A 24,545-nucleotide genomic window follows, 5' to 3' on the forward strand; every position below is an offset into this window, starting at 1 on the left:
GAGGTACAATATACATTACACAGGGACTTTAACCCCTCAAAATCCATCATATAGTATAAATATGTGTCTGCTGACCATTAGAATCCAATTAATTATCCATGTATAAGACTGCAGGTTTGTATTGATCCAAAGTCTGCTCCATCTGTCTGCATGAATGCACCTGCACCTCAGCATTGGTGTAACACTCTTGCTGCTTAAATAATGCACATGCACAGATTTCAGAGTCATAATATCAGCTCTATAACATTACAATGAAGTGAAACAGTTCAAACAGTGACAAAAACATTTGCTCCGGCAGTGTATCTATGTACTGAATGAAACAAAAAACAACTCAAGGGTAATTTAAAGAGCAAAACGTGTAAATTAATTGAAAAAGAATTGTTTTCATTTAAATTTTTATATGCCCATGCATTTTTGTATAAAGAGCTGCCTTCACGTTAGAATTTCTCCAGACGTGGCTTAAACTAACTGTAGATAATCAGTCAACACTGCCACCTGCCGGGCATCAGGATCACTGCAGTCATTGTTGTTACCGTTAACTTTGGAATCAAGTAAATGTTATTGTGTTTTTGTTTTATTTACTTAAAAAAAAAAAAAAACTCAAATAGGAGTAAAATATGCTCTCTGGAAATTATGGTTTCTTCAAAAAGTAAGTGTAAACTGAGTGCTACCCACTGCTGGTTAATTTCTTATTTTTTGCATAAATGTGTATATAAAATGTCTTTATTGTTTTTCATACACGTAATTATTACTAACTAACAATATAAGCCTATTTAAATAATTATTCGATACAAATTCGATTTTATTTGCCGCAAAAAAATCACAGTTTCCTCTTCTTTCCCACGCTCTTGAACGCATCTTCTTTGCCCATGTCTGTTTGCATCACGGATAAACAACAGAAGCCGAGCCACAGCAGCATCACAACTGGTCACATCCAGGTAGAAAACTTTACATTCCCGCATTTTTACACCTCAGACCGCATTTTTATTTCTCTCAGATTTAGTCTAGACTTTACGGTGAATGTTTCGTGCTTCTTGATTGTAAATGAACTTTGTCAGACGTGATTGCTAACGTGTACGCTAGCTACCGAGGCTGCATCATTTGTTCTTGTTTGGCTAAATCATCTGTAATTGTCAAATCGTGATATTGGACATCGTGTTCTTGATGATTGATTGATTGATTTTTTTGGACTCTGCGTCTTAAAATCACACTTATGTCTTCACTGTATTGTAGATCTTGTCCAATTTGTTTTAAAACATAATATTGGATGTGCTAAAGGCTGAGGCCCAGCTAAAGTTGTGCTGCGGCGTCAGCATGGTGCATGGTCAGGGCTGATGCAGCTGATGAGAAGCACCGAAAATACATCTTTTTACTCCGATGTTTAAGGTTTGAATGGTTTTCTAAAGGTGTACTACGCAGCTTTTGTAATGGAGGGTCCGTCCAATACTCTTCACCATGGAGATGTCATTGTTCTGCTTTAAATGTTCCACACTATGACATTATGACTTAGACAAACTTTATTGAGTCACAAGGAAAATTATTTGGACACAGTAGATCACACATCACACTATACTGTAATAACAAAAAGTAAAAAAATTAATAAATGGTTAGGGGTGTGCAAAAATATCGAAACATCAATATGTCGTATCGCCTAATGTGATGATACAATATCAATATCGTGGGCTGCTGTATCGATATATCACCAAGAGTATTTTTTGGTATATTTTACTGAATTATTTTATTACAGTACTGCAGTTGCAATTGCTTGTTTAGAGGAAGGAAACTCGTTTATGCAACACATTTGACATTTTCACGTGTTTTGATGATTAAAGCTGTAGAGCTATTTTTATCAGCGCTAGTTTATAGTTTATGGAAATGAGCCATGCGCTTCCAAGTTTCATTTCTGTAAAACATTAACAAATGTGGCCTGAAGCCAAATGCTGCCACATTGCAGAAGTACTAGTATTATTTTGGGGACCAACTCGCTTGTGGCTGGACTTGTCATCTTGTCTTGGTCTCCCTGATGAGCGTCACGTGACAACAGAACAAAACTAATTAAACGTCATCTCCCCACGCAGTTAAAAGAAACATTATAGACACTATTAGATTTAAATCTTGATAACATTAAATTGAAAATACAACCACACATTAATTTGTGCTGAGCAAAGAAATTTAGGTATCAATAAATTATAATATTATATGAGGTCCTTATGAGCTGTATATTTTTTAAATGACGGTAATGAAACTGATACCGTTGCTACTTTTTAATACGGCAGGATACAGCAATACCGTATTACTGCCCAACCCTATGAATAAATTCTAAATAAGTAGCAAAAGAGACAGCAAGAGACAGGTGTTAAATAAGGCATAATTATGTAAGTGTAAAAGTCAAAATAAAATAGAAAATAAGTAATAAAATATAAACGGAGCAACAATGATATGATGATTGACAGGACATATGGTCATCTGTTATATAAGGGTGAATTGTTGTACAGTTGTAGGGAGTATTATCTGTTACATAAAGGCGAGATGTTGTACAGTTAAACAGCTCTACCTCACAGTTATTCAATTAGGTGGTTTTATAGCTCAAAAATACCTATAAAAACTAATTCTGGGTGTAAGCAGAGTCGCCTCTCCACAGATCTGACCTGTAACTTTGTCTGGTTTGGTCTCCATGAAGATATAAAGGTTTAAAACCATACTGTGAAACACTTCCAGACAAAGGAATAAGATTTCTGTGGAGAAAAGTATTTGACGGAGCCTCCACCAGAAAATTTACACAATGCAGCTTTAAGTGTTACTGCTTGTTGGTAAGAAATTCTGGACATGGTTGCAAATAAGAATGCTTGTGTTAAATTGTGTGAACACTTCACTTCATCATTATTTTAATTATTTGCAGATTCAGTCATTGTCAGAACATCAAGTATTTTCTTATTTTTTACTAATTTGTCCATCAAAGTAGAATTAGGGCTTGGCGAGGCATTTAAAATCAGAAATATCTGTATTGAGATCTTATGATGGAGCGAATAACTAAAGCTGCAAAGCTGCTTTTTTATAACAATAAAGTTTCATAATCCTATTTTTGTCTTGACTTTTATGCAGTACATTAATTGCATTTGTCGAGCTGAGGCTGCACATTTAATTACTTTTGGATTAACTGCGAAGATAAAGCCACAGTCTGCTCTCTTAATGGAAAAAATCTTAACTCTACGCCTCCACAAACGTGTTCTGAAATGCATGAAATGTTTCGAGTTAATATTTCAGTATTGTGTCAAATTTGAGTGTTCCTGGAAAAATTATTTTTCCCTTAATCGAGCTGCTCTTAGACGTTACTTCCAGTTTTTGTTGTACATCGGTGATTAGGATCAGGATTGTGTCGTTACTCATTGCACCATACAGTTTTCAGTTTGGTCAATAATGAACATAAGGAGAATATTACATACTAAACTTTTCATTCAATTCATTCTAAAGTTTTCTGAGACTAGAGTGTGATAAATGTATTCACCAGAAGTGACCCAGCATCTTACTGGATTGTTCCATGACTCATGTTTGTGTTGTTACTTTGTTTTGTCTTATGAACTCTATTGGCACACACTTGCAACAGTAGCATTCATTTCCAAAGAGCAGCACAACAAACCTAAAGTCCTTTTCACCCTGCCACTTTTTAGGTCAATGTAAAAGTGCATTTGTTTGGGCCACTGTGAGCACAACAGTCACATTCTGGATCACAGTAAATGCTCATTCTGCGAGAGCCTGAAACAGTCTGAAGTAGCTCCTCTCTCACTCTTCAGTCACGCGCACACTGAGGTGACAGTAAAGGTGCTTGGAATTGGATTTAAAAGCACTTTATCATGTATATTTATATGAACCGGCGCTGCAGAGCTGTTTTTTGACACGTCCATCTGACTATTAGCCCCCTGTGAAAGAAAAAAAACACAGCGTATAGCACCAGGGAAGTGAACATTAGTGACGGGAGGATGATGCCTGAAGAAGTGTATTGACACATCAAACAAACTGTGTTGACACTGTGTTGGTCAGTCAATAGTGACCTCTGCAGTAGTTCTAAAATCATTGCAGGTAAACAAAATGAAAATAAGATGGAAAAACTTACATGCTGCAAACAAAACATCAGTGCGTGACATAATACTTAATCTTTATTTATTTGCTAGTCTTTTACTTAAAATATGATCTCATCATTGTGCCGAGCGCTATAATGCCTCAGTATTGGTGAAGTGCTCTTATTGATGTAAGAGCTGAGCAGACACTTCACCTACAATAAAATAAAAAGTTAATTTATCTGAAAACAATTCAAACCTCTTACTAGAAAAGAATAGAAACATATTTAATTAAAAAACTAAGAGTAAACAATGACCAAAGGAGAAAAAGATTGATCTTATTCGGCATCAAAAGATCAAAATTGGAATGATTCATGAAGTCAGAAGTAGAAGCAAAGCAAAAATGCAACAGCAACAACAAACACAGTTTAGTCTCCATCCAACAAATCCGCAACATGTAAATACTCTTTGATTCCTTATAAACACAATTTGGCGGGGCACACCCAAACGACACACTTCCTGTATCGGTCACATGATTTTTTTTCTTAAAGCGATACATGCACATGGGCTTTCACTCTTGTGCACTCAACACACTTCTGACGCACCAGTGTTTGTTCGTTCCATCACAAGTCAACATGTGTGTGTGTCTATTCAGGGGGCTCTGTTGCTTGAAGCTCATCGTCATGAAAATAAGTTTGGTGATCATCTGATGGCCTCTCACGTGGTTCATGGTGCAGATTTGGGGTGAATTATGCGCAGTGTGTGTGAATAAAACCGATCCAAAGTTAAATAAACAGAACTAAATCTAAGTCCAGTCTGGGATCGGTCCACAGAGCGCAGTGACGTATGCGAAAATGTCAGCAAAGGACGGGCAATCCATTGTACAAATAACAGCTGTAAACGTGTAAGTGTTTGTTTATATAGTTTTATCTGAATGTTAATGTTTGACAGATTATAGACTGATCTTAGACTTAGACAAACTTTATTGGTCCACAAGGTAAATTATTTGTACACAGTAGCTCACACATCACAGTATAGTGTCATAACAGAGAGTTAAAAATATAACTAGTAATAATAAATTCTAAATAAGTAACAAAACCGATACTTGTCTTGTTTGTGTTGCAGCTGTGACCATGGGGAAGGCCTTCTCCCACTTCACCCAGCTGATGGGGCAGGATGACGGGCAGAGCAGCCACCTCACGACCCCCATCGAGGAGAGCCAAACGGAGGAGACCAAGAGCGAGGACGTGTCCCAGTTCCCCTACGTGGAGTTCACCGGCAGGGACAGCGTCACCTGCCCCACCTGCCAGGGCACGGGCCGGATACCCCGAGGTAAGAGGGGGACTACAACTGAATAATCCTTAGGGCTGATGATATGGCAAAAAATTATCATAATATTGTTTTTTTATTCAATTTAATTATTTCTATTCAAAATGGCTGCAAAGTTTCACTCTTTAAGTTTTTCGTGGGGGGTCTGTCACCTTCTTGTTTCTATGGATACATCATTGCTCTGCCTGGAATGTCCCACAGTGTGACATTAAACAGATCTGGCTCACATTTATTCAATTAGAGATGGTTTTATAGCTCAAAAATACCTAAAAAAACAAAACAAAAAACAAGCATTCTGACTGTGAGCGGGGTCGCCTCTCCACAGAGCTGACCTGTAACTTGGTCTGGTTTGGTCTCCATGAAGATAGAAAGGTTTAATGCCATACAATCGAACATTCCAGAGAAAGCAATAACATCTCCATGAAGAAAAGCATTTGACAGACCCTTAACCTGAAAAGTTAAGACAAATTCAGACATAAACAATTCAGACCTTTACTTAGTCAGCGCCTTTTATCATAAAAAAGCCCAATTTCCTCCTCCAAAGTTTGAACTCTGCTCCAAACCACATTCTTTTACTCAAGGATTCAAGGATCAAGGATTGACTGTGGACTTAAACAAAAACATTTCATTTTGTTTTAGACAGGACTAGTCTTTATTCAAATTCGATTCCCAGCAGTACCCATCATGCAAAGCTGAGGAAAATCTTTAGTCAAACACTGTCCAGTATATCGTTGTTATTGTTTATTTCTTGTCTTCTTTATTTTAATATGGTTTCGTCCCTTTGCTGAATTGCTTATCCCATTTTAGTTTTTAATTTGTGGGATTTTTTTATGTTCTTTTCTTTGTTATTATTAAGTATGAGTGGGTGTGGATGTGATGTGTGGGTGGTGTTTCTTTGAGTGTGAAGCCTGACCTCCTAGGATTTATCAATAATAACAAAAAAACAACAACACTAACACTAGGCCTGTCACCATAATCACTACATCGACTTATCGTTCAATATGTGGAGTTAATATGATTGGCTGAGATTCAGGAGCAGGACCCACGCCTCAACCTCCCCCTCCACCACGACTTCAATTACCCAGAAGCCCTATTTATACAGTATTCCAGTGTTATGGTCCTTGCTAGTGAAGTATTTGTAACAGAAGAAACAACATTTTGGGGATCAGTATTTATCGTTTACTTTTTCTAAGATTTAAGATGTAAAAGGTTGAATTAATAACTTATATGAGGCATTACAGACACAAAGTAAGCACTAAAGTGTTTCATTCTGCTATGTGTTTATTACAGCTCAGGATTTTTAACAATATTGTGCATTTGGAATAGTTTTTGTGGTTTAAATCTGCACTTAAGTTCTATTGACAGTGGCATAAATTAGTCTCAGAATTATTGTTTATCGTCCACTGTTTATTTTTTTCAGCACGTCAGTATTTGGTATTGTGACAGGCCTATCTAAAACTAACATGAGAAAATATTGCATTAGAAAATAAAAAAAAACAGAAGTATGGTATCAGTGCTGTTGATGTGGTTTAATTTATAAGTTCCTTGCTGTTGTTCCAGGGCAGGAGAATCAGCTGGTGCCTTTGATCATGTGCTGTTTCTTTGCACTATGGAAAATGTTGTGTTATTTTTTGGCTATATAAGTTTTTTATATAAGTTTGTAAAAGGTTGAATTAATAACTTATATGAGTCATTACAGATGCAAACTAAGCACTAAAGTCTTTCATTCTGCTATGTGTTTATTATAGTTCATGATTTTTAACTATATTGTGCATTTAGAATAGTTTTTGTGGTTTAAATCTGCACTTAGGCCTGTCAAAATCACAAGAACTTATCTAAAACTAACATGAAAAAGTATAGCATTAGAATATTACAAAAAAAAAAAAAAAACATTAGTGTGGTTTAATTCATAAGTTCCTTGCTGTTGTTCCAGGGCAGGAGAATCAGCTGGTGGCTCTGATCCCCTACAGTGATCAGAGGCTCAGGCCCAGGCGCACGTGAGTAACTCCAGCACAGTCCACCCAAAGATTCAACTCAAAAGTGTTTCAAACTATCTTTTTTACAGTGGTTAAATGTAAAAAAGGTACATTTGTTGCACAGGAAGTTGGGGCTACTGGGTCTGTCCATGGTCCATGTTAACCTATGATTCAAATCCAACCTCACACAGCACCACAGTTGTTTTCTTAAAGAGGCGGTATCATGCAAATTCAGCCTTTTGTAGCTTTATACTCTGTTGTAAAGTTGTTCCCTCAGGTTTTGTGTCATCCATGCATCTTTGAGTACCGTATTTTTCGGACTATAAGTTGCACCAGCCAAAAAAATGCATAATGAAGAAGAAAAAAAATATATAAGTCGCACTTTTTGGGTGAAATTTATTTTATAAAATCAGAGACCAGGAACCGACATTTCATTTAACGTCACGTATGAACAGTTCTTCAGATAAACTATAACAGAAACAAAAGAACAGAACAAGTTTAACAAACTCTCCATCTCACTAAATCCATTCAATTCTTCATCCTCGGTGTCACTTCTGAGCAACTCCAGGACCTCCGGAGGTAAACAGAGCGCCGCTTCCTCTTCTGTGTCGCTGTCGTCAGACTCAGCATCAGCTCCAGTTAGAATTATTACCAGCCTTTCTGAATCCCGACAGGATGGTTTCAGTTGTCTTTGTTTGTTTAAATTTTTTATTTTCAGTGGTACAGTAGTAATGGTGCGATCGACTGACATGATACAGACAGGACAGAGGCTCTTTCTGCAGGAGACATGCGCAGTAGAGCCAAGTGACAGTGGTACAGGAGGAACAGGAGCAGCAGATACTCACACACAAGAGTAGAACCTCTCATAGCTGTCAGTGTCAAAATTTTAATATATAAGTCGCACCAGAGTATAAGTCGCAGGAAACACCCAAACCATGAAAAAAAGTGTGACTTATAGTCCGAAAAATACGATAATCTAGCCATATCTCCTGGGCTGTACAATATGTCCAATGCTCCGCTCCTTCGTCACCCATGTTCCCAGATTGCAAATCTCCTTAAAAGCAGGATACATGACAATACAATACAATGTCACAAACTGATCCGATGTGCAGTAGTTTGTTCGCAGTAGACACGGTGATTGTGTTGTAGTAACGCTCTGAGAAAAGAGAGAGGTGTAGTGTAACCGAAACTTATTCAACATTTTAATACACTGTTTTTGACAAATACAGCATTTTCACATTTGTGCTGGATTTCCCTGTGTTGCATTTCACTTAACTATAGCCATGGAGAAAAGCATGTGACACAATAAGGCCAAGTTACAGGACAGATGTAGAGAGAGGCAAGCCCGCTGACAATAACGATGTCTTTCAAAGTCATTTTTAAGCAATAAAACTGAATAAATGCAAGATGAAAAAGTTTATTGCTACACCGAAACAGGCAAAACAGTAACATTTTCTTAGAGAGAAGCGTCTCGTGGACCCTCATCGGAAAATTATACTGACCTTACATTGCCTCCTTCGTATTTTTCATACATTTGTTTATTACCATGATCCTCGTTTCCACTGACCCAGAAGAGTGACCCCCTTAACGTACAGAAGTTGCCCGATGTGCACCGTCCCCCCAATAATTATTTGCGGTTGTTAAATCAGCCGCAGAAACATCTGGCCCCCGCGTTCACCTATTGAGCAGTGACCCGTAAACCAGGGCAATTTAAATGACACTTTTACATGAGTCACATTTAATTTGACCCCATTTCACAATACAGTACAATTATGTAGGTCTGTAGTGTTTAAAGATCCCGTATTACACAAAATGGATTCTTGTGAGTTTTAAGCCATGTTATAAGGCTGTTTCCTCATCATTATGGGTGTGCAGAAATATCAAAATATGGATTTATCGTATCGTTTAATGTGATGATACAGTATCGATATCGTGGGCTGCTGTATCGATATATCACCAAGAGTAATTTTTGGTGTATTTTATGAAACAGCGCTGCAGTTTTGTTGCTTGTTCAGAGGAAGGAAACTCATTTATGCGACACATTTGACATTTTCACTGTTTTGATGATTAAAATGTTTGTGTTTCATATGAACTTTGCACAAGAAGTGGTTTAACAAAGACTTTTAGTATCACAGCCATCATTTAAACTTTATTTTTTACTGAACCATATCAAATCGATTCTGTATATCGTATTGAATCGAAAACTCACTGTATCGAGATATGTATCGTGTATCATATCTGGAGTTGTGTTTTGTTTCATTCACACATGTTTAACACACAAATCCTGCAGATTTAGGCTGAGTTCTTCTCTCAAACAGAAAACACTCTGTTCCACCTTGTGATGTCATCGGGTAATACAGCCAACAGGACATGCTTCACTGTGATTTTAAACTCCATACACCTTCACTAGAATAATTTTGGTGATTTTAGCCCTGGAATGAGCCATTTTATTACTTTACTAACCTAATTACTCATCCGGGGCTTTGGCACGTAAGGGCAAAAAGCTTCATTTAAGAAGAGTTGGTCCAATGGTGCAGCAGTTGGTTGTTTAGAAGGGCATTACTTTTGACTGACATGCGCTTAAGTTTCTCGTATTTATCTCACCTTATATTAAAGGCAGCACATGACACACATGCTCTTATTTTGATGAATAACTTTACGCTTTTACTTTGTGGTTACTTGGACGGAGGAGAATTACGGAGAACTTTACGCAGACTCGTTTGGATACGTCTTTACGCACACACTTCATTCTGGATATATTCACCAATGAGGAGCATGATTTTGGCAGAGTTTTGGTTCATATCTGTTAATCTCAATGAGACTTTTTCCTGGTTTAATAACAGATATTTTATTTAAAATATCTGTTATCTGTTTGACTTAAATTTTACGCGGACACTGCAGGCTGTGACCGGATCTGGATTTATTATTGCGTTCTTTGGCCTTGAGACACTATAAACTTCCCGCACTGGAGACTGGATGTTTTCAGATGGATATAACTTTCACGCTACACGCTGTTTCTTCAGCTCTTCTGTTTTACCGATAAGAAACACACTGCGCTTTGTTTGGATACATGTAGGAAGGCATCACAATGGTGGCTCTCCATCGTGATCGTCCATCGGAATCACCCTATTCGTGACATCGCAAGGTGGAACAGAGCATTTTGAGATTTGGAGATGTAGCCAGACTAATAAAAAGTATTACTCAAACATGTGTGAATGAAACAAAACACAACTCCAGGTCTGTTTTTGAGGAGATAACAACATTATAACATGGCTTAAATCTCATAAGAATCCTTTTTATGTAACATAGGACCTTTAAATATATTCATTTTCCCTGCCCTCCATCTGTAATCAAATATCGACCTATAGATTGTTGTTATGTCATCTGAAACTCCATCTGATGAGTTGATAGTGTGTCTAACTTGTGGATCGTCTGTTCTGTTGTAGGAAGTTGTACGTGACGGCCTCGGTGGCGGTGTGCCTGCTCCTCTCTTCTCTGGCCGTCTTCTTCCTCTTCCCTCGCTCCATAGACGTGTCCTACGTGGGGGTCAAGTCTGTGTACGTGGGCTACGACCAGGAGAGGAGGAGCGTCTATCTCAACATCACGGTAAGATACACGAAAAAAGATAAAGACAATCCATAGGTGGAATCAAAGGAATAATAATTTTTCTAGACAAAGCGATAACATCTCCATGAAGACAAGCAGTTGGCAGAAAGTGTGTAATTTGAGATTTTTTTTTCATAGTTTCTCTCAGCTAATCAAAGTGTTTGTCAAGGTATCAAATATTATATCAAATCAAATATTATACTATATATACTATTACTATTACTGTATACAATGCCATTATATATCTTGTTTGTAGGGCATGCACCATCAAGTAACTTTAAAATTATTAAACTGCAAAAAGGTTAAAACTGAGACTAAAGCATCTGACTTAATCCTCAGTAGTAACCACACATTTATGTATGTATTTATTTTTATTTTTGTTTCATTTTTATTTTTATTTCATGTATTTATTTTAGTGTACACCATATTTTGTATAAATATTTTTTTTATTTTAATTTTAATTTTATTTACTTATTCATTTATTTTTTGTATACTTTACATTTATTTTTATTTCATTTTATTTTATTTATTTATTTTTAATATACATCATATTTTGTAGAAATCACATTTTTTAAAAAAGTGTTTAATTTGTATTTTTATTTCATTTATTTATTTATTTTAGTATACATCACATTTAGTTTTAAATTTTTTTATTAATTAATTTTTATTTTACCTTTTATTTAATCAGGAGGTCCCATTGAGATTCAGAATGTCTTTTCCCAGACAGACCGTGCCAAAGTAGCAGTCACACAATCAATACAAAACAGTAAAATCACGAAGTATCTCATTATAAAAACATTTGCATCTCTCAAGAAAATCATAAACATGTCTCAGTCACCACACTTTTTACATTTTTACATTTTACACATTTTGAAAAGGCAGACTTTTCCAGCTCAGAGACACAGTGAGGAGTAACTGGGAGGAGGAGCAAAGCCGGTGACTACCTAAAATAAAATAAAAACTTAAAAAAGGAATTCAAGAATAAATCACTTCTTTCAAGCAGCGTCCTACACATGTATAATTCTGCTGCCTGTTGTCGTTGTCATTGTTACTTCAAGAGCACATTATCCAGCAGTGCCCTCTTGTGGCGGTCAGTGATCTTGCACGCAGATGGTGCACTCAGATGATGATTTTTTATTTTTTTTCATTTAATAATTTTTTTTTTTATTACATTTCGCCAGTTTGGTAATTAAAATAAATAAATTTTTTAAAAAGCCTTTGGACATGGAGTGTGCTGTGCATTTTCTTCACTTTTCATTTGCTGTTGCACCTCTACAAGAACTTTGCTGAGCGTTTTCTGTTTCGTTCCTCTCAGTGATCTTGCACCTGACAGTTTGATCTTATACATCTATGACAAAACAAAAAGAACAATACAGTAATAAAACAAGCCTCATGCAAGAGTTGAATTTCTCACTGTCATGACTTGTCTGTGTTTGTGTTTGTGTTTGTGTTGTTTCCGTCAGAACACTCTGAACATCACCAACAACAACTACTACTCTGTGGAGGTGGCCAACATCACGGCGCAGGTGCAGTTCGCAAAGACGGTGATCGGGAAGAGTCGCATCAGCAACATCACCGCCATCAGCCCCCTGGACATGAAGCAGGTACAGGACAGGACGCCGATCAGACATGCACAGACCGCTGTTACCATGGTGATCAGACATGCACAGATCAGTGTTACCGTGGAGATCGAACGTGTACAGTCCACAGTTACTATGGCTACCAAATGTGCAGGCTGCTGTTTCTGTGGTGATCAAACCTGCACAGGTTGCTGTTACCGTGGAGATCAGACATGTACAGGACGCTGTTACCGTGGTGATCTGACATGTACAGGTTGCTGTTACCATAGTGATCAGACATGTACAGGTCGGTGTTACCGTGGTGATCAGACATGTATAGGACGCCGTTACCGTGGTGATCAGACATGTACAGGACGCCGTTACCGTGGTGATCAGACATGTACAGGTTGCTGTTACCATAGTGATCAGACATGTACAGGACGCCGTTACCGTGGTGATCTGACATGTACAGGACGCCGTTACCGTGGTGATCAGACATGTACAGGACGCCGTTACCATGATGATCTGACATGTACAGGTTGCTGTTACCATAGTGATCAGACATGTACAGGACGCCGTTACCGTGGTGATCTGACATGTACAGGTTGCTGTTACCATAGTGATCAGACATGTACAGGACGCCGTTACCGTGGTGATCAGACATGTACAGGACGCCGTTACCGTGGTGATCAGACATGTACAGGACGCCGTTACCGTGGTGATCAGACATGTACAGGACGCCGTTACCGTGGTGATCAGACATGTACAGGACGCCGTTACCATGATGATCTGACATGTACAGATCAGTGTTACCGTGGTGATCAGACATGTACAGATCAGTGTTACCGCGGTGATCAGACATGTACAGGACGCCGTTACCGTGGTGATCAGACATGTACAGGACGCCGTTACCATGATGATCTGACATGTACAGATCAGTGTTACCGTGGTGATCAGACATGTACAGATCAGTGTTACCGCGGTGATCTGATATGTACAGGACGCTGTTACCATGGTGATCAGACATGAACAGATCAGTGTTACCATGGCGACCAAATGAACTGCTTGCCGTTGCTATGATGATTGGACATGTACAGGCCACTCTGACCACGGTGATCAAATATATACAGGGCGCTGTTACTATGGTGACAAAAACATGTACAGGCTGCTATTACTGCGTACGCCCTCCTCTCACTCCTCTGCTCTGTTTCAGATCGATTACACGGTCCCCACGCTCATCGCCGACGAGATGAGCTACATGTAGTAAGTAACAACACTCCGTAACAACACCATTAGAATATGCTGCATTTTTTGCCATTATAAATCAATTACACTTAAACTAAGGGGGCAAAGCACACCAGAAAGCGCACACACTTTGGGAAACTCAGCCCTGTGAATAACACCATATCTCATTTTACCATTTCTCGTCGTTAACTGATTATCTGTTGTTTGTTCACTTTTGTATTTTGACCCAAATCCTCGTCTTCCCAGTGACTACTGCACGCTCCAGACCATCAAAGTGCACAACATCGGCGTCATGATGCAGTAAGCCCCTTTAGCCCTCTACACTGAAGTCTAGGGATGTATCCGTAACTGAAAAGTACTATTTTGTTGCAGCAGCAGTTAAAAAAATAAATAAATGAAATAAAAAACTACATAGATCCTTTGGTCCATTTTAGTGCAGACTGTATGAAAAAAAAAACTTCTAGGGGTGCAGCTAACGTTTATTAGTTGGTTTATTATTAACTTAAGGTTTCAATATAGTGATTTTTGCATGATTAAAGTGTTGAAATTCTAAAACTATGTATTCTTTTGGATATTTTGTAGTCATTATAAAAAGTTATTGTCATCTGTATATTCCAGATAATGACTGAAATAACTTTTTATAGTCGACCAGTCACAATTTGTCCATTAATCAAGACTTTATTTGTTAGCCTCTCCGAAATGAGATGCATATCATGATAATATTTAAATTTTAAATATGCAACTATTAAATATTATTAGCCCACAGATTGTTGTGACGTCATCTGAAGCAGTAACCCATCTCCCCGTCTGCTTCCCTTTTCTCCTTCTGCCAGAGTCACGGTGACCACCACGTACTTTGGCCACGCCGAGCAGGTTTCTCAGGAGATGTACCAGTACGTGGACTGCGGAGGAAACACCACGGCGGTCAGAGGGGCGCCCCAGAGCTTCAGCGTTCCCCACGGCAACCAATAACTACTGTCCCACCACTCGCGCACCACAAAACGATCTGCACACGAATAAACATCCACATCAGTTGCACTTGATTTGAGTTTTGAAATTTACTAGGTTTCAAAATACTTCTCATTTCTACAAAAAATACCTGCTGAATTTGAGTAGTGTTGGTTAATTTGATGATTTATAATTTAAATATTCCGGAAATGCAAAAAGATGAGTTTTTTCACAGCAAGAAGCAACATCTACGCAAATTAAAATGACTTAAATTAAGAACATTTTACTATTTGAGTAGATTAAAATATCTGCCAATGGAATAAGTTTTTTTCTTATTTCGAGCAACATTCAAGCAATGTTTTATTTTTATTTTAAGTGCGTTTAAGTTGTGTTTTTGTTATCTTAAGTGTAGCAAGACGTATTTTCATATTTTAAGTACAAAAAGTCTTATTCCATTGGCAGATAATTTTACGTGTAAGTGAAATTTACTCAAATCGTGATAAAACTTTCTTAATTCAAGTCATCTTAACTTTAAATTTGAGTTTTTGCCGTCTTACTTTATTCTTAAAGCGGCTCTAAGTAAAATTTTTTGGTGGATACTACACCACGTCTTTGTCTCTGGCTTGGAATTTTGCACAGTATGGCATTAAACTTGCTTATCTCCATGGAGACAAGCAGGCTGCACCACCAGGCCGAGTTACAGGTCAGATCTGTGCAGAAACATCCCCGCTCACGGTAAGAATTCATGTTTTTCAAGATGTTTTTGGACAATAAAAAGCACCTGTAATAAAATACATGCAAGCCGTGTGTAATGCCATACTGCGGAACATTCCAAGTGAAGCAATAACCCTCTCCGAATTCAGTAATATCTTAAAATATTTAGAAATTTAATAGTGAAATCAGAAACTGTCTTCACTATTAAAGCTAAATAATTGGATGTAAAGCTGCACTGTGTAACTTCTAACTTGCTTGTCTCCATGGAGATGTGATTTCTTTGCTAGAAATGTTCCACAGTAGAGCAAAAAACACATCTGCCTCGCATTTGTTCGATCACAGGTGTTTTATGACTCAAAATATCTTAGAAAAACATGAATTCTTACCATATTTGAGCTCGCTTCTCCATAGATCTGACCATTAACCTGTCTCCATTGTGGAGTTTATGTCCGTACTGTGAAATAATCAAGTAAAATCTCCATGGAGACGAGCAGAAAAGCTACGCAGCGCACATTTTTAACGCGTTCAAATCATGTATCGCAAAGAAATACAAATTAGTCCGACCGACTCAAATCAAGTTACATTTTCTCGTGTGGATTTGTTTCTCAGCGCAGAGTTTTATGACATTTTCTGTTTCCATTTTTGTTAAGTTGCACATAATCTTTAATTCACCACAAAGACGATAGTTGTCAAATATAACAACTAGTATATTTTTTAAAACTTGATTTATCTTGAACACTTTTCAGACCAGAATGCACTTTATAATAAGTCCAGTGTTGAGATCCGAGGTGGTTCAGTGTGTCCAAAAACACGACTAAATACGAACTCTAAAATGACTTGAATTCAACACGAGTATTTTAAATTTAGTGCAAATGAGAAGTTTTGACAAGTTTACATTCATTTTACTGGTTTCGAAACAATATGATACAGTTATGATTTATTATTTTGTGTTGTGTAAATCAAAATCGGTACAAAAATTGCACTTAAAAATACATTTCAAATCGATTAGTAGCGAATTTATCTTGAGAAAAATCGTGAAAATTACATCTGAACTAGTCAAAACAACTCAAAGGTATAAATAAATATTCTGAATTCAAGTCATTTTTAGTGTTTGCGGGGTAAAGAGTCGAGTACTGCCAAGTTAAAGGGCCAATATTGCGCTATTTAATGATTTTCTTTGTTATAATGTTGTTTCCTCGTCACAAACGGACCTGGAGTTGTGTTTTGTTTCATTCACACAAGTTAAACTCTGAATATTTAGACTGAGTTCTTCTCTTAAACAGAATACAGCGTTCCACCTTGTGATGTCATGCGGTAATACAGGAAATGCTCCACTTTTATACTCACTTTTCTGCCCAACAAAGGCAAAAGACCTTAACTCATCAGAGAATGAAACTGAGAAAAATGACATCAAAGTTTATATTTTGTCCAGTCAAAAGTAAAATAATAATAAGAGGCAGTTGCTATAATGAAGAAATATTTGTATGTGAAAAATATTGAGCTCAGAATTGCCCTTTGACCCTTATTTGTCAGTTCCTGTGCTCTGCCTTTGTATCATGAGCCAAAAATAAGAAGTCGTGCAAAGACAAAAGGCAGAAACAGTGTCAGTTACTGCCTTTTGCCATAGGGGGCAGTATACCCCATGGATCTATTAAAATAATTGCTGCTTGTGTCTGTCTTGAGTTGGCGTAGTGGCTCTTACTGGAACTACAGCGAAAAAATCCCTCTGGCCCAGAAATATTTTTTCTCATGTAATCACAAACTGCTCGTTTTCGGCTGACAGAGCATCTACAACTTTAAAAAATGTTGGATTTTGTGGTGATTTTTACCTATTTTCAGATCCTCAAAAGCTCAAAATCTGTCTGTTGTCTTAAAAAAAACTCTTTTTAATCATCCGCTTCGGCTCCGCTCTAGTTCCTCTCGCTCTGATTGGTCAAAGCGATCACGTGATACACAAGCCCACGCTCCTTGCTCACACTCGCCTGCATTCATGTGTGTCTGCGGGAGAAAAAAGCACTACTGCGCATGTTCAGTGTGCAGGGAGTCACCAGAAATACGTCGCCGGGCTAAAGGCGAATCTGGAGACATGCACCTTTGAGCTCGGCCCTTTAACTTGATTGAACATCCATCTTTAAACCCTGGGGCTTGCTTTACCTTCACTAGAATCATTTGGATCATTTTTGCGCTGGAATTGACGATCTCTAGTGAACTAAATGTAAAAAAGCACCTGTTAACTTGAAAACTTCCACTTCACGACATCACAAAGTAGAGCAGAGCATTTTAAGCTTTGGAGATGCACAGTAAACAACTCTGGGTTTGATGTTTTTGATGAGGTAACAACATTATAACATGATTTAAAGCTATAAGAATCAATTTTAGACTTTAAGAATATTAGAGAATATTACAAAATAGTGGCCAAACGTTACACAGGAGCTCCCAAATCTCCCGCTGCTTGACTTCCTGAATGCATATCAATAAAAAAAAATAAAAAAAACTTTGCACATTTACAATACCTCTGAAGAAAACAGATGATCACAGGAGCATTACTCAGTGTATAAGCTCGAGTACAGCAATAGGTCCTGAAGTGGAAGAGGAATACAGGAAGGATATCTCAAATTTATCAGAAATTTTGGATACATTTCTCATAAAGTAACCCACAAACATGAGCTAAAGTGGCGTCTAAAATGTAACTACCAGTCAAAACTTTGGACTCTCCTTCAGTTTTTTTCTGTATGTTTACTACTTTCTACTTTTGTAATAAAATAGGCAAGGCAAGACAAGTACACAAAGTAATTCATAGTGATTTACAGAATAAGAAATACATTAACATCACAATAAAAACAAATCAAAACATAAATAATCATCATAAAAAAAACACAGCTAAACAGATCCATTTTGAGCCCGGATTTAAACATTGTCAAAGTAGATGTTATTAGGTTCTTTTTTTCAGACCTAGAGTCTTATTTCATACCTGACAGTTTCGACTTTTCGAGTGGTCACGAAAAAAAAGAACCTAATAACATAGAATATCGGAAGACCAAATGAATCTCATTGGACTATTGTCAAAGCAGGGTCCTGTCTCGCATGTTCAGACTGTTCCAGGTTTTATTTTTTGCTGCATGAACCTGAAACAGTGACTCCCCGTGTTTAGTCGTGACTCTGGGCACCAGCAAGAGGTCGGTCCCTGAGCTCCTCAAAGTGGTGCTCGGTTGTTACGTCCCAAAATAAGTCAAAACATATTTAGGAAGGGACAAAGTTAAGGATTAAGCCAGAGATGTTCATTTTGTCATCTTTTGTGCTTTCATTTCTTGGGTTCTTTTTAAAGACAATACAGTAAATTTAAGGCAAGTAAAGTAAGATAAATTCACTTTACTATTCGTTCGTTCGTTTTTATTTAGATCCTTATTAGCTATTGAAAAACAGCAACTACTCTTCCTGGGGTCGGTGTCTGTACTGCCTTTAAAAAGAACCCAAGAAGTTAAAAAGTTAAAGATTGCGTATTCTTTTATTTTTTTGTATTTTGGAAGATGGAACCTGCCCAAAAAAAACCCCAAAGTACTAAAGGGAAAAGACCCTGGTGAGCCGACCAACGTAAAGTAAGGACGGTGCGCTGGACAGGCCAACTCTACTTGGCTGCTGTCCGTATCGTAACGAAAAACGCAACCCTCAAACTGTCTTTACATAAAATAACAAACAAAAACAAGACGTCTGGACCCAACAGGGCAAACAAGCATAAGACTAGGTTAACAGAAAGGTAACAAACCGACGAGAGGACGTTTGCGCTCCAGGAACGGCGAGCCACAGCGAGGGACGGAAAGTGAGAGCATGCCAGACTCGCTCCTAAGTAGAAATTTGGAGCAAACAAAAAAGAACCTTAAACATTGAAAAAATAGGAATAACTTGCAATAACAAATCTGGGAAAATACTATAAAAAATAGCCAATAAAAAAAAAAATACAGGGGAAAACAAAAGGTGCCCAAGCGTAACAAAGGCCATGGAGAGATTTGTGCACAAATAGAGCAACTTTAAAGTCTCTTCTCTGACCCACAGGGGGCAGTACTGAGACCTGAGACCCGGACTTACGCGCTCGTAGTTCCTGGACCCGAGCTGCAGCGTTCAGGATGGAAATATGGAGATATGTTATAACCAAATGCGTAAATTTGCCACTTTTTGCTTTGTCGAAAATTATTTAGTAGAGATATTCAGCTTTTTTCTTTACTAAATAATTCCATAAATCTCCCTTCATATATTTGATTTTTTCTGTGTGTTTCTAAAGTACAGAAAGTAGTAAGAAAAAACAAAACAGAACACGGAGTGAGAGGCTGAGTCCAAACTTTTGACTGGTAGTTTACATCAAAACTGAATAACAAATGCCTTAAGCTGTCAAAGCGATTAACATTTCTTAAATTTTTACTTGAACTCCAAAAATTTGTCTATCAGATATAAGCTCACGAAAACAGAATTTGATTAAAATAAGTCAGTTTTTTGTTTGTACACTGGAAGCTTTCAGACCACCAGCTCGCGAAACCACTTAAGCATTTTTTGTCTATTGCATTTGAAAAAAAAAAGTGGTATTTCATGTAAAAACAGGCACATTTCTATTATAATTTCAATAATTTAACATTTTTATTTCATTATATTAATATTAAATGGACCGGGCATATTTTGATGATGTGTTTTTGTTGTAGATTTAGTCGTTGCACTTGAATTTTTTGGGTTAAAAATTATGAATTACTTTAAAATACTAAACACATATCATTGATTAGATCATTTTAGTTGTTAAAAATATTTCTATGATTTAAGTGTATTTGATAAGCTACTGATTGTTGATAATTTCTTTTCTTTGCCGCAGTTCTAATGAAGTTTATTGAAAAAAATCTGCTCCAATAGACCCTTTAAAATCCAAATCAAAATGTTCAAAATTGTGGAAAGGAGGCGACTGGAGCCAAAGTGAAGCAGACGTGATGGATTTTCAGCGATAAACTTATGAGCAGATCTAAATTCTGATGGTTTTACAACATTATAACAAAAAATAAACAACAAATTTGAATTTCCAAGGTACATGTTTTAGTTAATTTGCTTCTCTGTTAAGAAAAATACAAATTCTCACCTCGAAGTTGTGTTTGAGCTTCACAAAAACGGGTAACACTTTATTTTAGGGTACACTTATTAACATCTAACTACCTACTAGTAAGAATAGTTGATGTAGATGGTTATTTTGTCATGAATTAGTATTTATTCAGGCCTTATTAATGTTTATTCTGCTGTTAGTTAAACATTTACAAACACTTTCCTATAAATACACTCTTTATTACTGCTTATTACTATGATATTAAGTCATTTTTGTCCATGAATTGTTTTGTACAACTACCTATTCATATGAAGTATTAATATTAATGTCACAATACAGGAATTAAGTGTGAAGAAGAGACCACTTTAGAACAAGGGACCATATTTCATTTTAATTTGTGTCATTTAATAAAAAACGATCAAAACGTCTCTTTAGAATGGGGAACATATTTAGAGCTTAATGATTTCATTCGTGGCGAGTTGGACTCTATTAACGCCTAAAGCCGGGCGTACACTGTGCGATTTTTGGCCCTTTTTGAGCCGATTTTTCACTCGTGCGACTGTTTTTGGGGATCGGGCCGAGTTTTGTCTTAGCGTATTTTCCGGGCGAATGGACGCGGTCTTAAGTCTCTAACCGCATCAAAAAACGACCGCGCGCACCACAATCCAGAGCGCCCCATACACGAATCCACTCGGGTGTCCCAGCACGACTTCAGTAAACTACAAAGCCGCAGAACACGCAAACACACACGGAGCAGACGGCGACCGCACAGCGAAAAACACCCACAGACACACTCATCACTCCACGCCGACGAGGAACGGAACGGAGGAACGAACCGAAAAAGCGAGTGCAATGTGCCGCTTCTAGACACGACTGAACAACTGAGTCACTACGACCGATCCGTTGGTCCCAGACAGCACCCTCCCTACACGCCACAACTGAACAAAGCCCAGAGTCACCGTGAACGAACAAACAAACAAAACCACTCACCCATCACACTGTTGTGTTTCATTTAAAGTCGGGTGTGGTTTATTTGTGAAAAAAGTTTGAAAATAGACCATTTAATGACTTATAATCCAAAGCACCTAATAGCCCGGAAAATACAGTAACCGTGCGTCGTGCTTCGTGTAGTAAACGGGGTAACAAGAAGCGATTAAAACCTCACTCCCAGCTCCCGATCGGGAATCATAGGCCACAAGAAAATCAAACCTCTTTGAAATCCAGTCGCCTCTCGTGAGGGTTTCGCTCTGCTGAAGTCCTTCCAAACGCGCTGTGAACTTTTTAACCCTGTGATTTGGTCGTACAGTTTGAGCTGGGGCTGAGAGAAACCATCGAAAATATCTCAGTAAATATATCGGTGTACCTCTGGCGTAGTAGAGCGTGTTCAATTACACAAGAGTAAGCAAGATTTATTAAGTGCAAATAAGTAAAAACTACATTTCTTGTGCTACTCGTCCTTAACAACGCGCTTATTTGTACCAAAATCTTATTAGAAACATAATTCATGGACAAAAAGGGCTTAATATCACACAAATAAGCAGTAATAAGGAGTGTATTAATAGGAAAGTGTTTGTAAATGTCTAACTAACAGCAGAATAAACTTATGGGAATTATCAGACATTGATAAGGACTGAATAAATACTAATTAATGACAAAATAAGCATCTAAAACTACGCGAATTAGCAGATAGTTCGTTGTAGAATACAGAATTGAACCCTAAAATAAAATGTTATCACAAAAAGTATAATCTAATAATGTTTAAATGTGTAATATATCTGTAGTTGAAGTGAAAAACTGTAGTAAACTCAACTTTTTACGAGAGAATTTGACTAGTAAATTCCAAAATCTGGACGTTTCCTTTGTCTTAAATGCTTAGTGTTGATCATAATCTCTTTTTAAATTAACAAATAACGTAAAACACTAGTACAAATGTTTTTAAACTCAGCTCTGATGTCACTCACATGTGTCCGAGTGGTTTTCGTTGGCCAAATTTCTCTTAATTTTTCATATTTTGTCATTTTCTGAAGTTAATCACATTGAAATCTCATTATATTCTGGTTCACTTTCACCTCCAGCCGCCTCCGTTTCTGATATTTTTTAAAGGGTCTATTCTGTTCTTGATATTTTGTATTATTTGTGCGTATTGTTTATTTTGCAGTTCAGGTATTTCAACTAACGATCTTACAGTGTTACAAAAAAAAACATTGGATTTTTTTGCCAGTTTTTGTATCTCGTGTCAGTCCTCTGCTCTAATACTCTTAACATTTGCTGTATTTTATTTTGATTATTTAATTAATATGCTATAAGAATAAGAGTGGAACAAGTCTATTTTCGATCACAGTTTTGTAAAAGTGTCACACAGTATTTGAACTCGTGTAAATATGTTGATTAATCCTTCATTCATTAAAGTTCATTTCAGTTCTTACATGTACAGGGATCATTTCATAGTTTTAACATTTCATACCACATTTGATAACATTGTACATTTGCCATCAGACTCTTAACATCATTCAACTGTTTGTGTGAGAGCTGAAATAAAGTTTTAACATTGTAAAGTTGTTTGGTGATCACGTGTTTCTTTGGATTTTGTAGAATCTAGCAGAAACTGAGAAATATAGAAGGATTTGCTTTGTCGTCTACACTCTTCACAACCTGACGAAGTTTTCCATGGAGGACGGGACTCTTAACGCTACACTGGCATCTTCTTTTTTTTATTTTTAAGTTATACAAATTATAATACACAAAAAAGAAAGAATACAATGACATCTAGATGAAGAAAATGGGAGCATTTTCCCAGATTTTGTCAGAGTTAGTGTTGTACACAGAACCCAAAGGAAGTCGTCATCTGCATGTTTCCAAACGTCTTCCGGTCAGCGCCGTCGCTCCGCACCTCAACCAAAAAATCAGGCTTGTGAATCCTTGCAATCATCCATCAATCAATCACCAATCAATCATCCAAAGTGGACGGAGAGAGGCAAAAAGCCGGTGCCAGCACGAACAGAATCTCTCTTTCACTGTCTCCCTCTCTGTCTCTTCCTCCTTTACTTTCTCTTTCTGTCGGTGAGCCCAGTGTCGGGAACTACACTGGAAAATGTCAGCACATGTTTCCAAATGTCTTCGACTTTTGTGACATAAGCGTGAATAGCTCTGTGTATTGACCGAAAGGACGAGATCACGGATACAAGCGGTTGAAATGAGTTTCCTTCGCAGGGTGTCTGGGCGCTCCCTTAGAGATAGGGTGAGGAGCTCAGTCACACGGGAGGAGCTCAAAGTAGAGCCGCTGCTCCTCCACATTGAGAGGAGCCAGCTGAGGTGGCTCGGGCATCTGTTTCGGATGCCTCCTGGACACCTTCCTGGGGAGGTGTTCCGGGGAAGACCCAGGACCGCCTGGGAACGCCTCGAGGTTCTGGAAGGAAGCCTGGGAGTCCCTGCTTAGACTGCGGCCCCGCGACCAGGCCCCGGATCAGCAAAAGAAAATGGATGGATGGATAGATTTTTTTGTGTGTGATCGTTTGCATTATTCTGTATTATTATCTCTATGTAAAAAGGCACTGGTGGAAGTTGGAGACCAGTGCCATCCAGAGGACAGTACTGGGACTTGCTGGGGGAGAAAGTCACAGGCACATGACAAAACATGACCCAAGTTCCACATTTTCATAATCAGTCGTTTAAAGGAGGGTTTGTGCAGTTGTTTCAAGACTTAGATATGGTCAAATCAAATATAACCTTAACAGTTTTAATACTGATTTGTTCTTAATTACAAAAACAAATTGGCCTTCATATCTAGTGTTTGTGGATTCAGCATTATTACAGTCCTTATAAGCTGTAATGTTTTAAGTAAGTTACTCAGTTTCTCATCTCATGGGCAAGTCTTTCAAACTTTAATCGTTCAAACGTACTGTAAAAAGGAAAACTGGCCTCTAAAGTTTGCAAATAACCTACCTGTGTATAAATGTAGTGGACGAAGTGTTTTGCTCATGGGCACAACCACAGAATGTACTTAAATTGGAGCTTATCTTACAGTTTGCAGGTGAACACTCTA

General features: G+C 37.6%; 1 protein-coding gene across 1 annotated transcript; it reads left to right on the plus strand.

Moving 5' to 3' along the window:
- Positions 1 to 844: 844 nt before the first annotated feature.
- Positions 845 to 23,058, plus strand: tmem106bb (transmembrane protein 106Bb). The gene is made up of 8 exons (XM_020925961.2): positions 845 to 938; positions 5,181 to 5,387; positions 7,318 to 7,381; positions 10,807 to 10,966; positions 12,430 to 12,570; positions 13,739 to 13,788; positions 14,017 to 14,070; positions 14,604 to 23,058. Exons 2-8 carry the CDS (start codon positions 5,189 to 5,191, stop codon positions 14,740 to 14,742), a joined length of 807 nt encoding a protein of 268 aa, XP_020781620.1. The 5' UTR covers positions 845 to 938; positions 5,181 to 5,188; the 3' UTR covers positions 14,743 to 23,058.
- The last annotated feature ends 1,487 nt before the right edge of the window (positions 23,059 to 24,545 follow it).

This window comes from Boleophthalmus pectinirostris, unplaced genomic scaffold (assembly GCF_026225935.1).
Source record: "Boleophthalmus pectinirostris isolate CB_2022bp ecotype Guang Dong unplaced genomic scaffold, ASM2622593v1 HiC_scaffold_21, whole genome shotgun sequence".
Lineage (NCBI taxonomy): Eukaryota > Metazoa > Chordata > Actinopteri > Gobiiformes > Gobiidae > Boleophthalmus > Boleophthalmus pectinirostris.

Coding starts and splice junctions, on each gene's coding strand:
- tmem106bb (XM_020925961.2), top strand. CDS start 5,189: ATGGGGAAGGCCTTCTCCCACTTCACCCAGCTGATGGGGCAGGATGAC. Junction 5,388..7,317: donor CACGGGCCGGATACCCCGAG/GTAAGAGGGGGA, acceptor CTGTTGTTCCAG/GGCAGGAGAATCAGCTGGTG. Junction 10,967..12,429: donor GCGTCTATCTCAACATCACG/GTAAGATACACG, acceptor TGTTTCCGTCAG/AACACTCTGAACATCACCAA.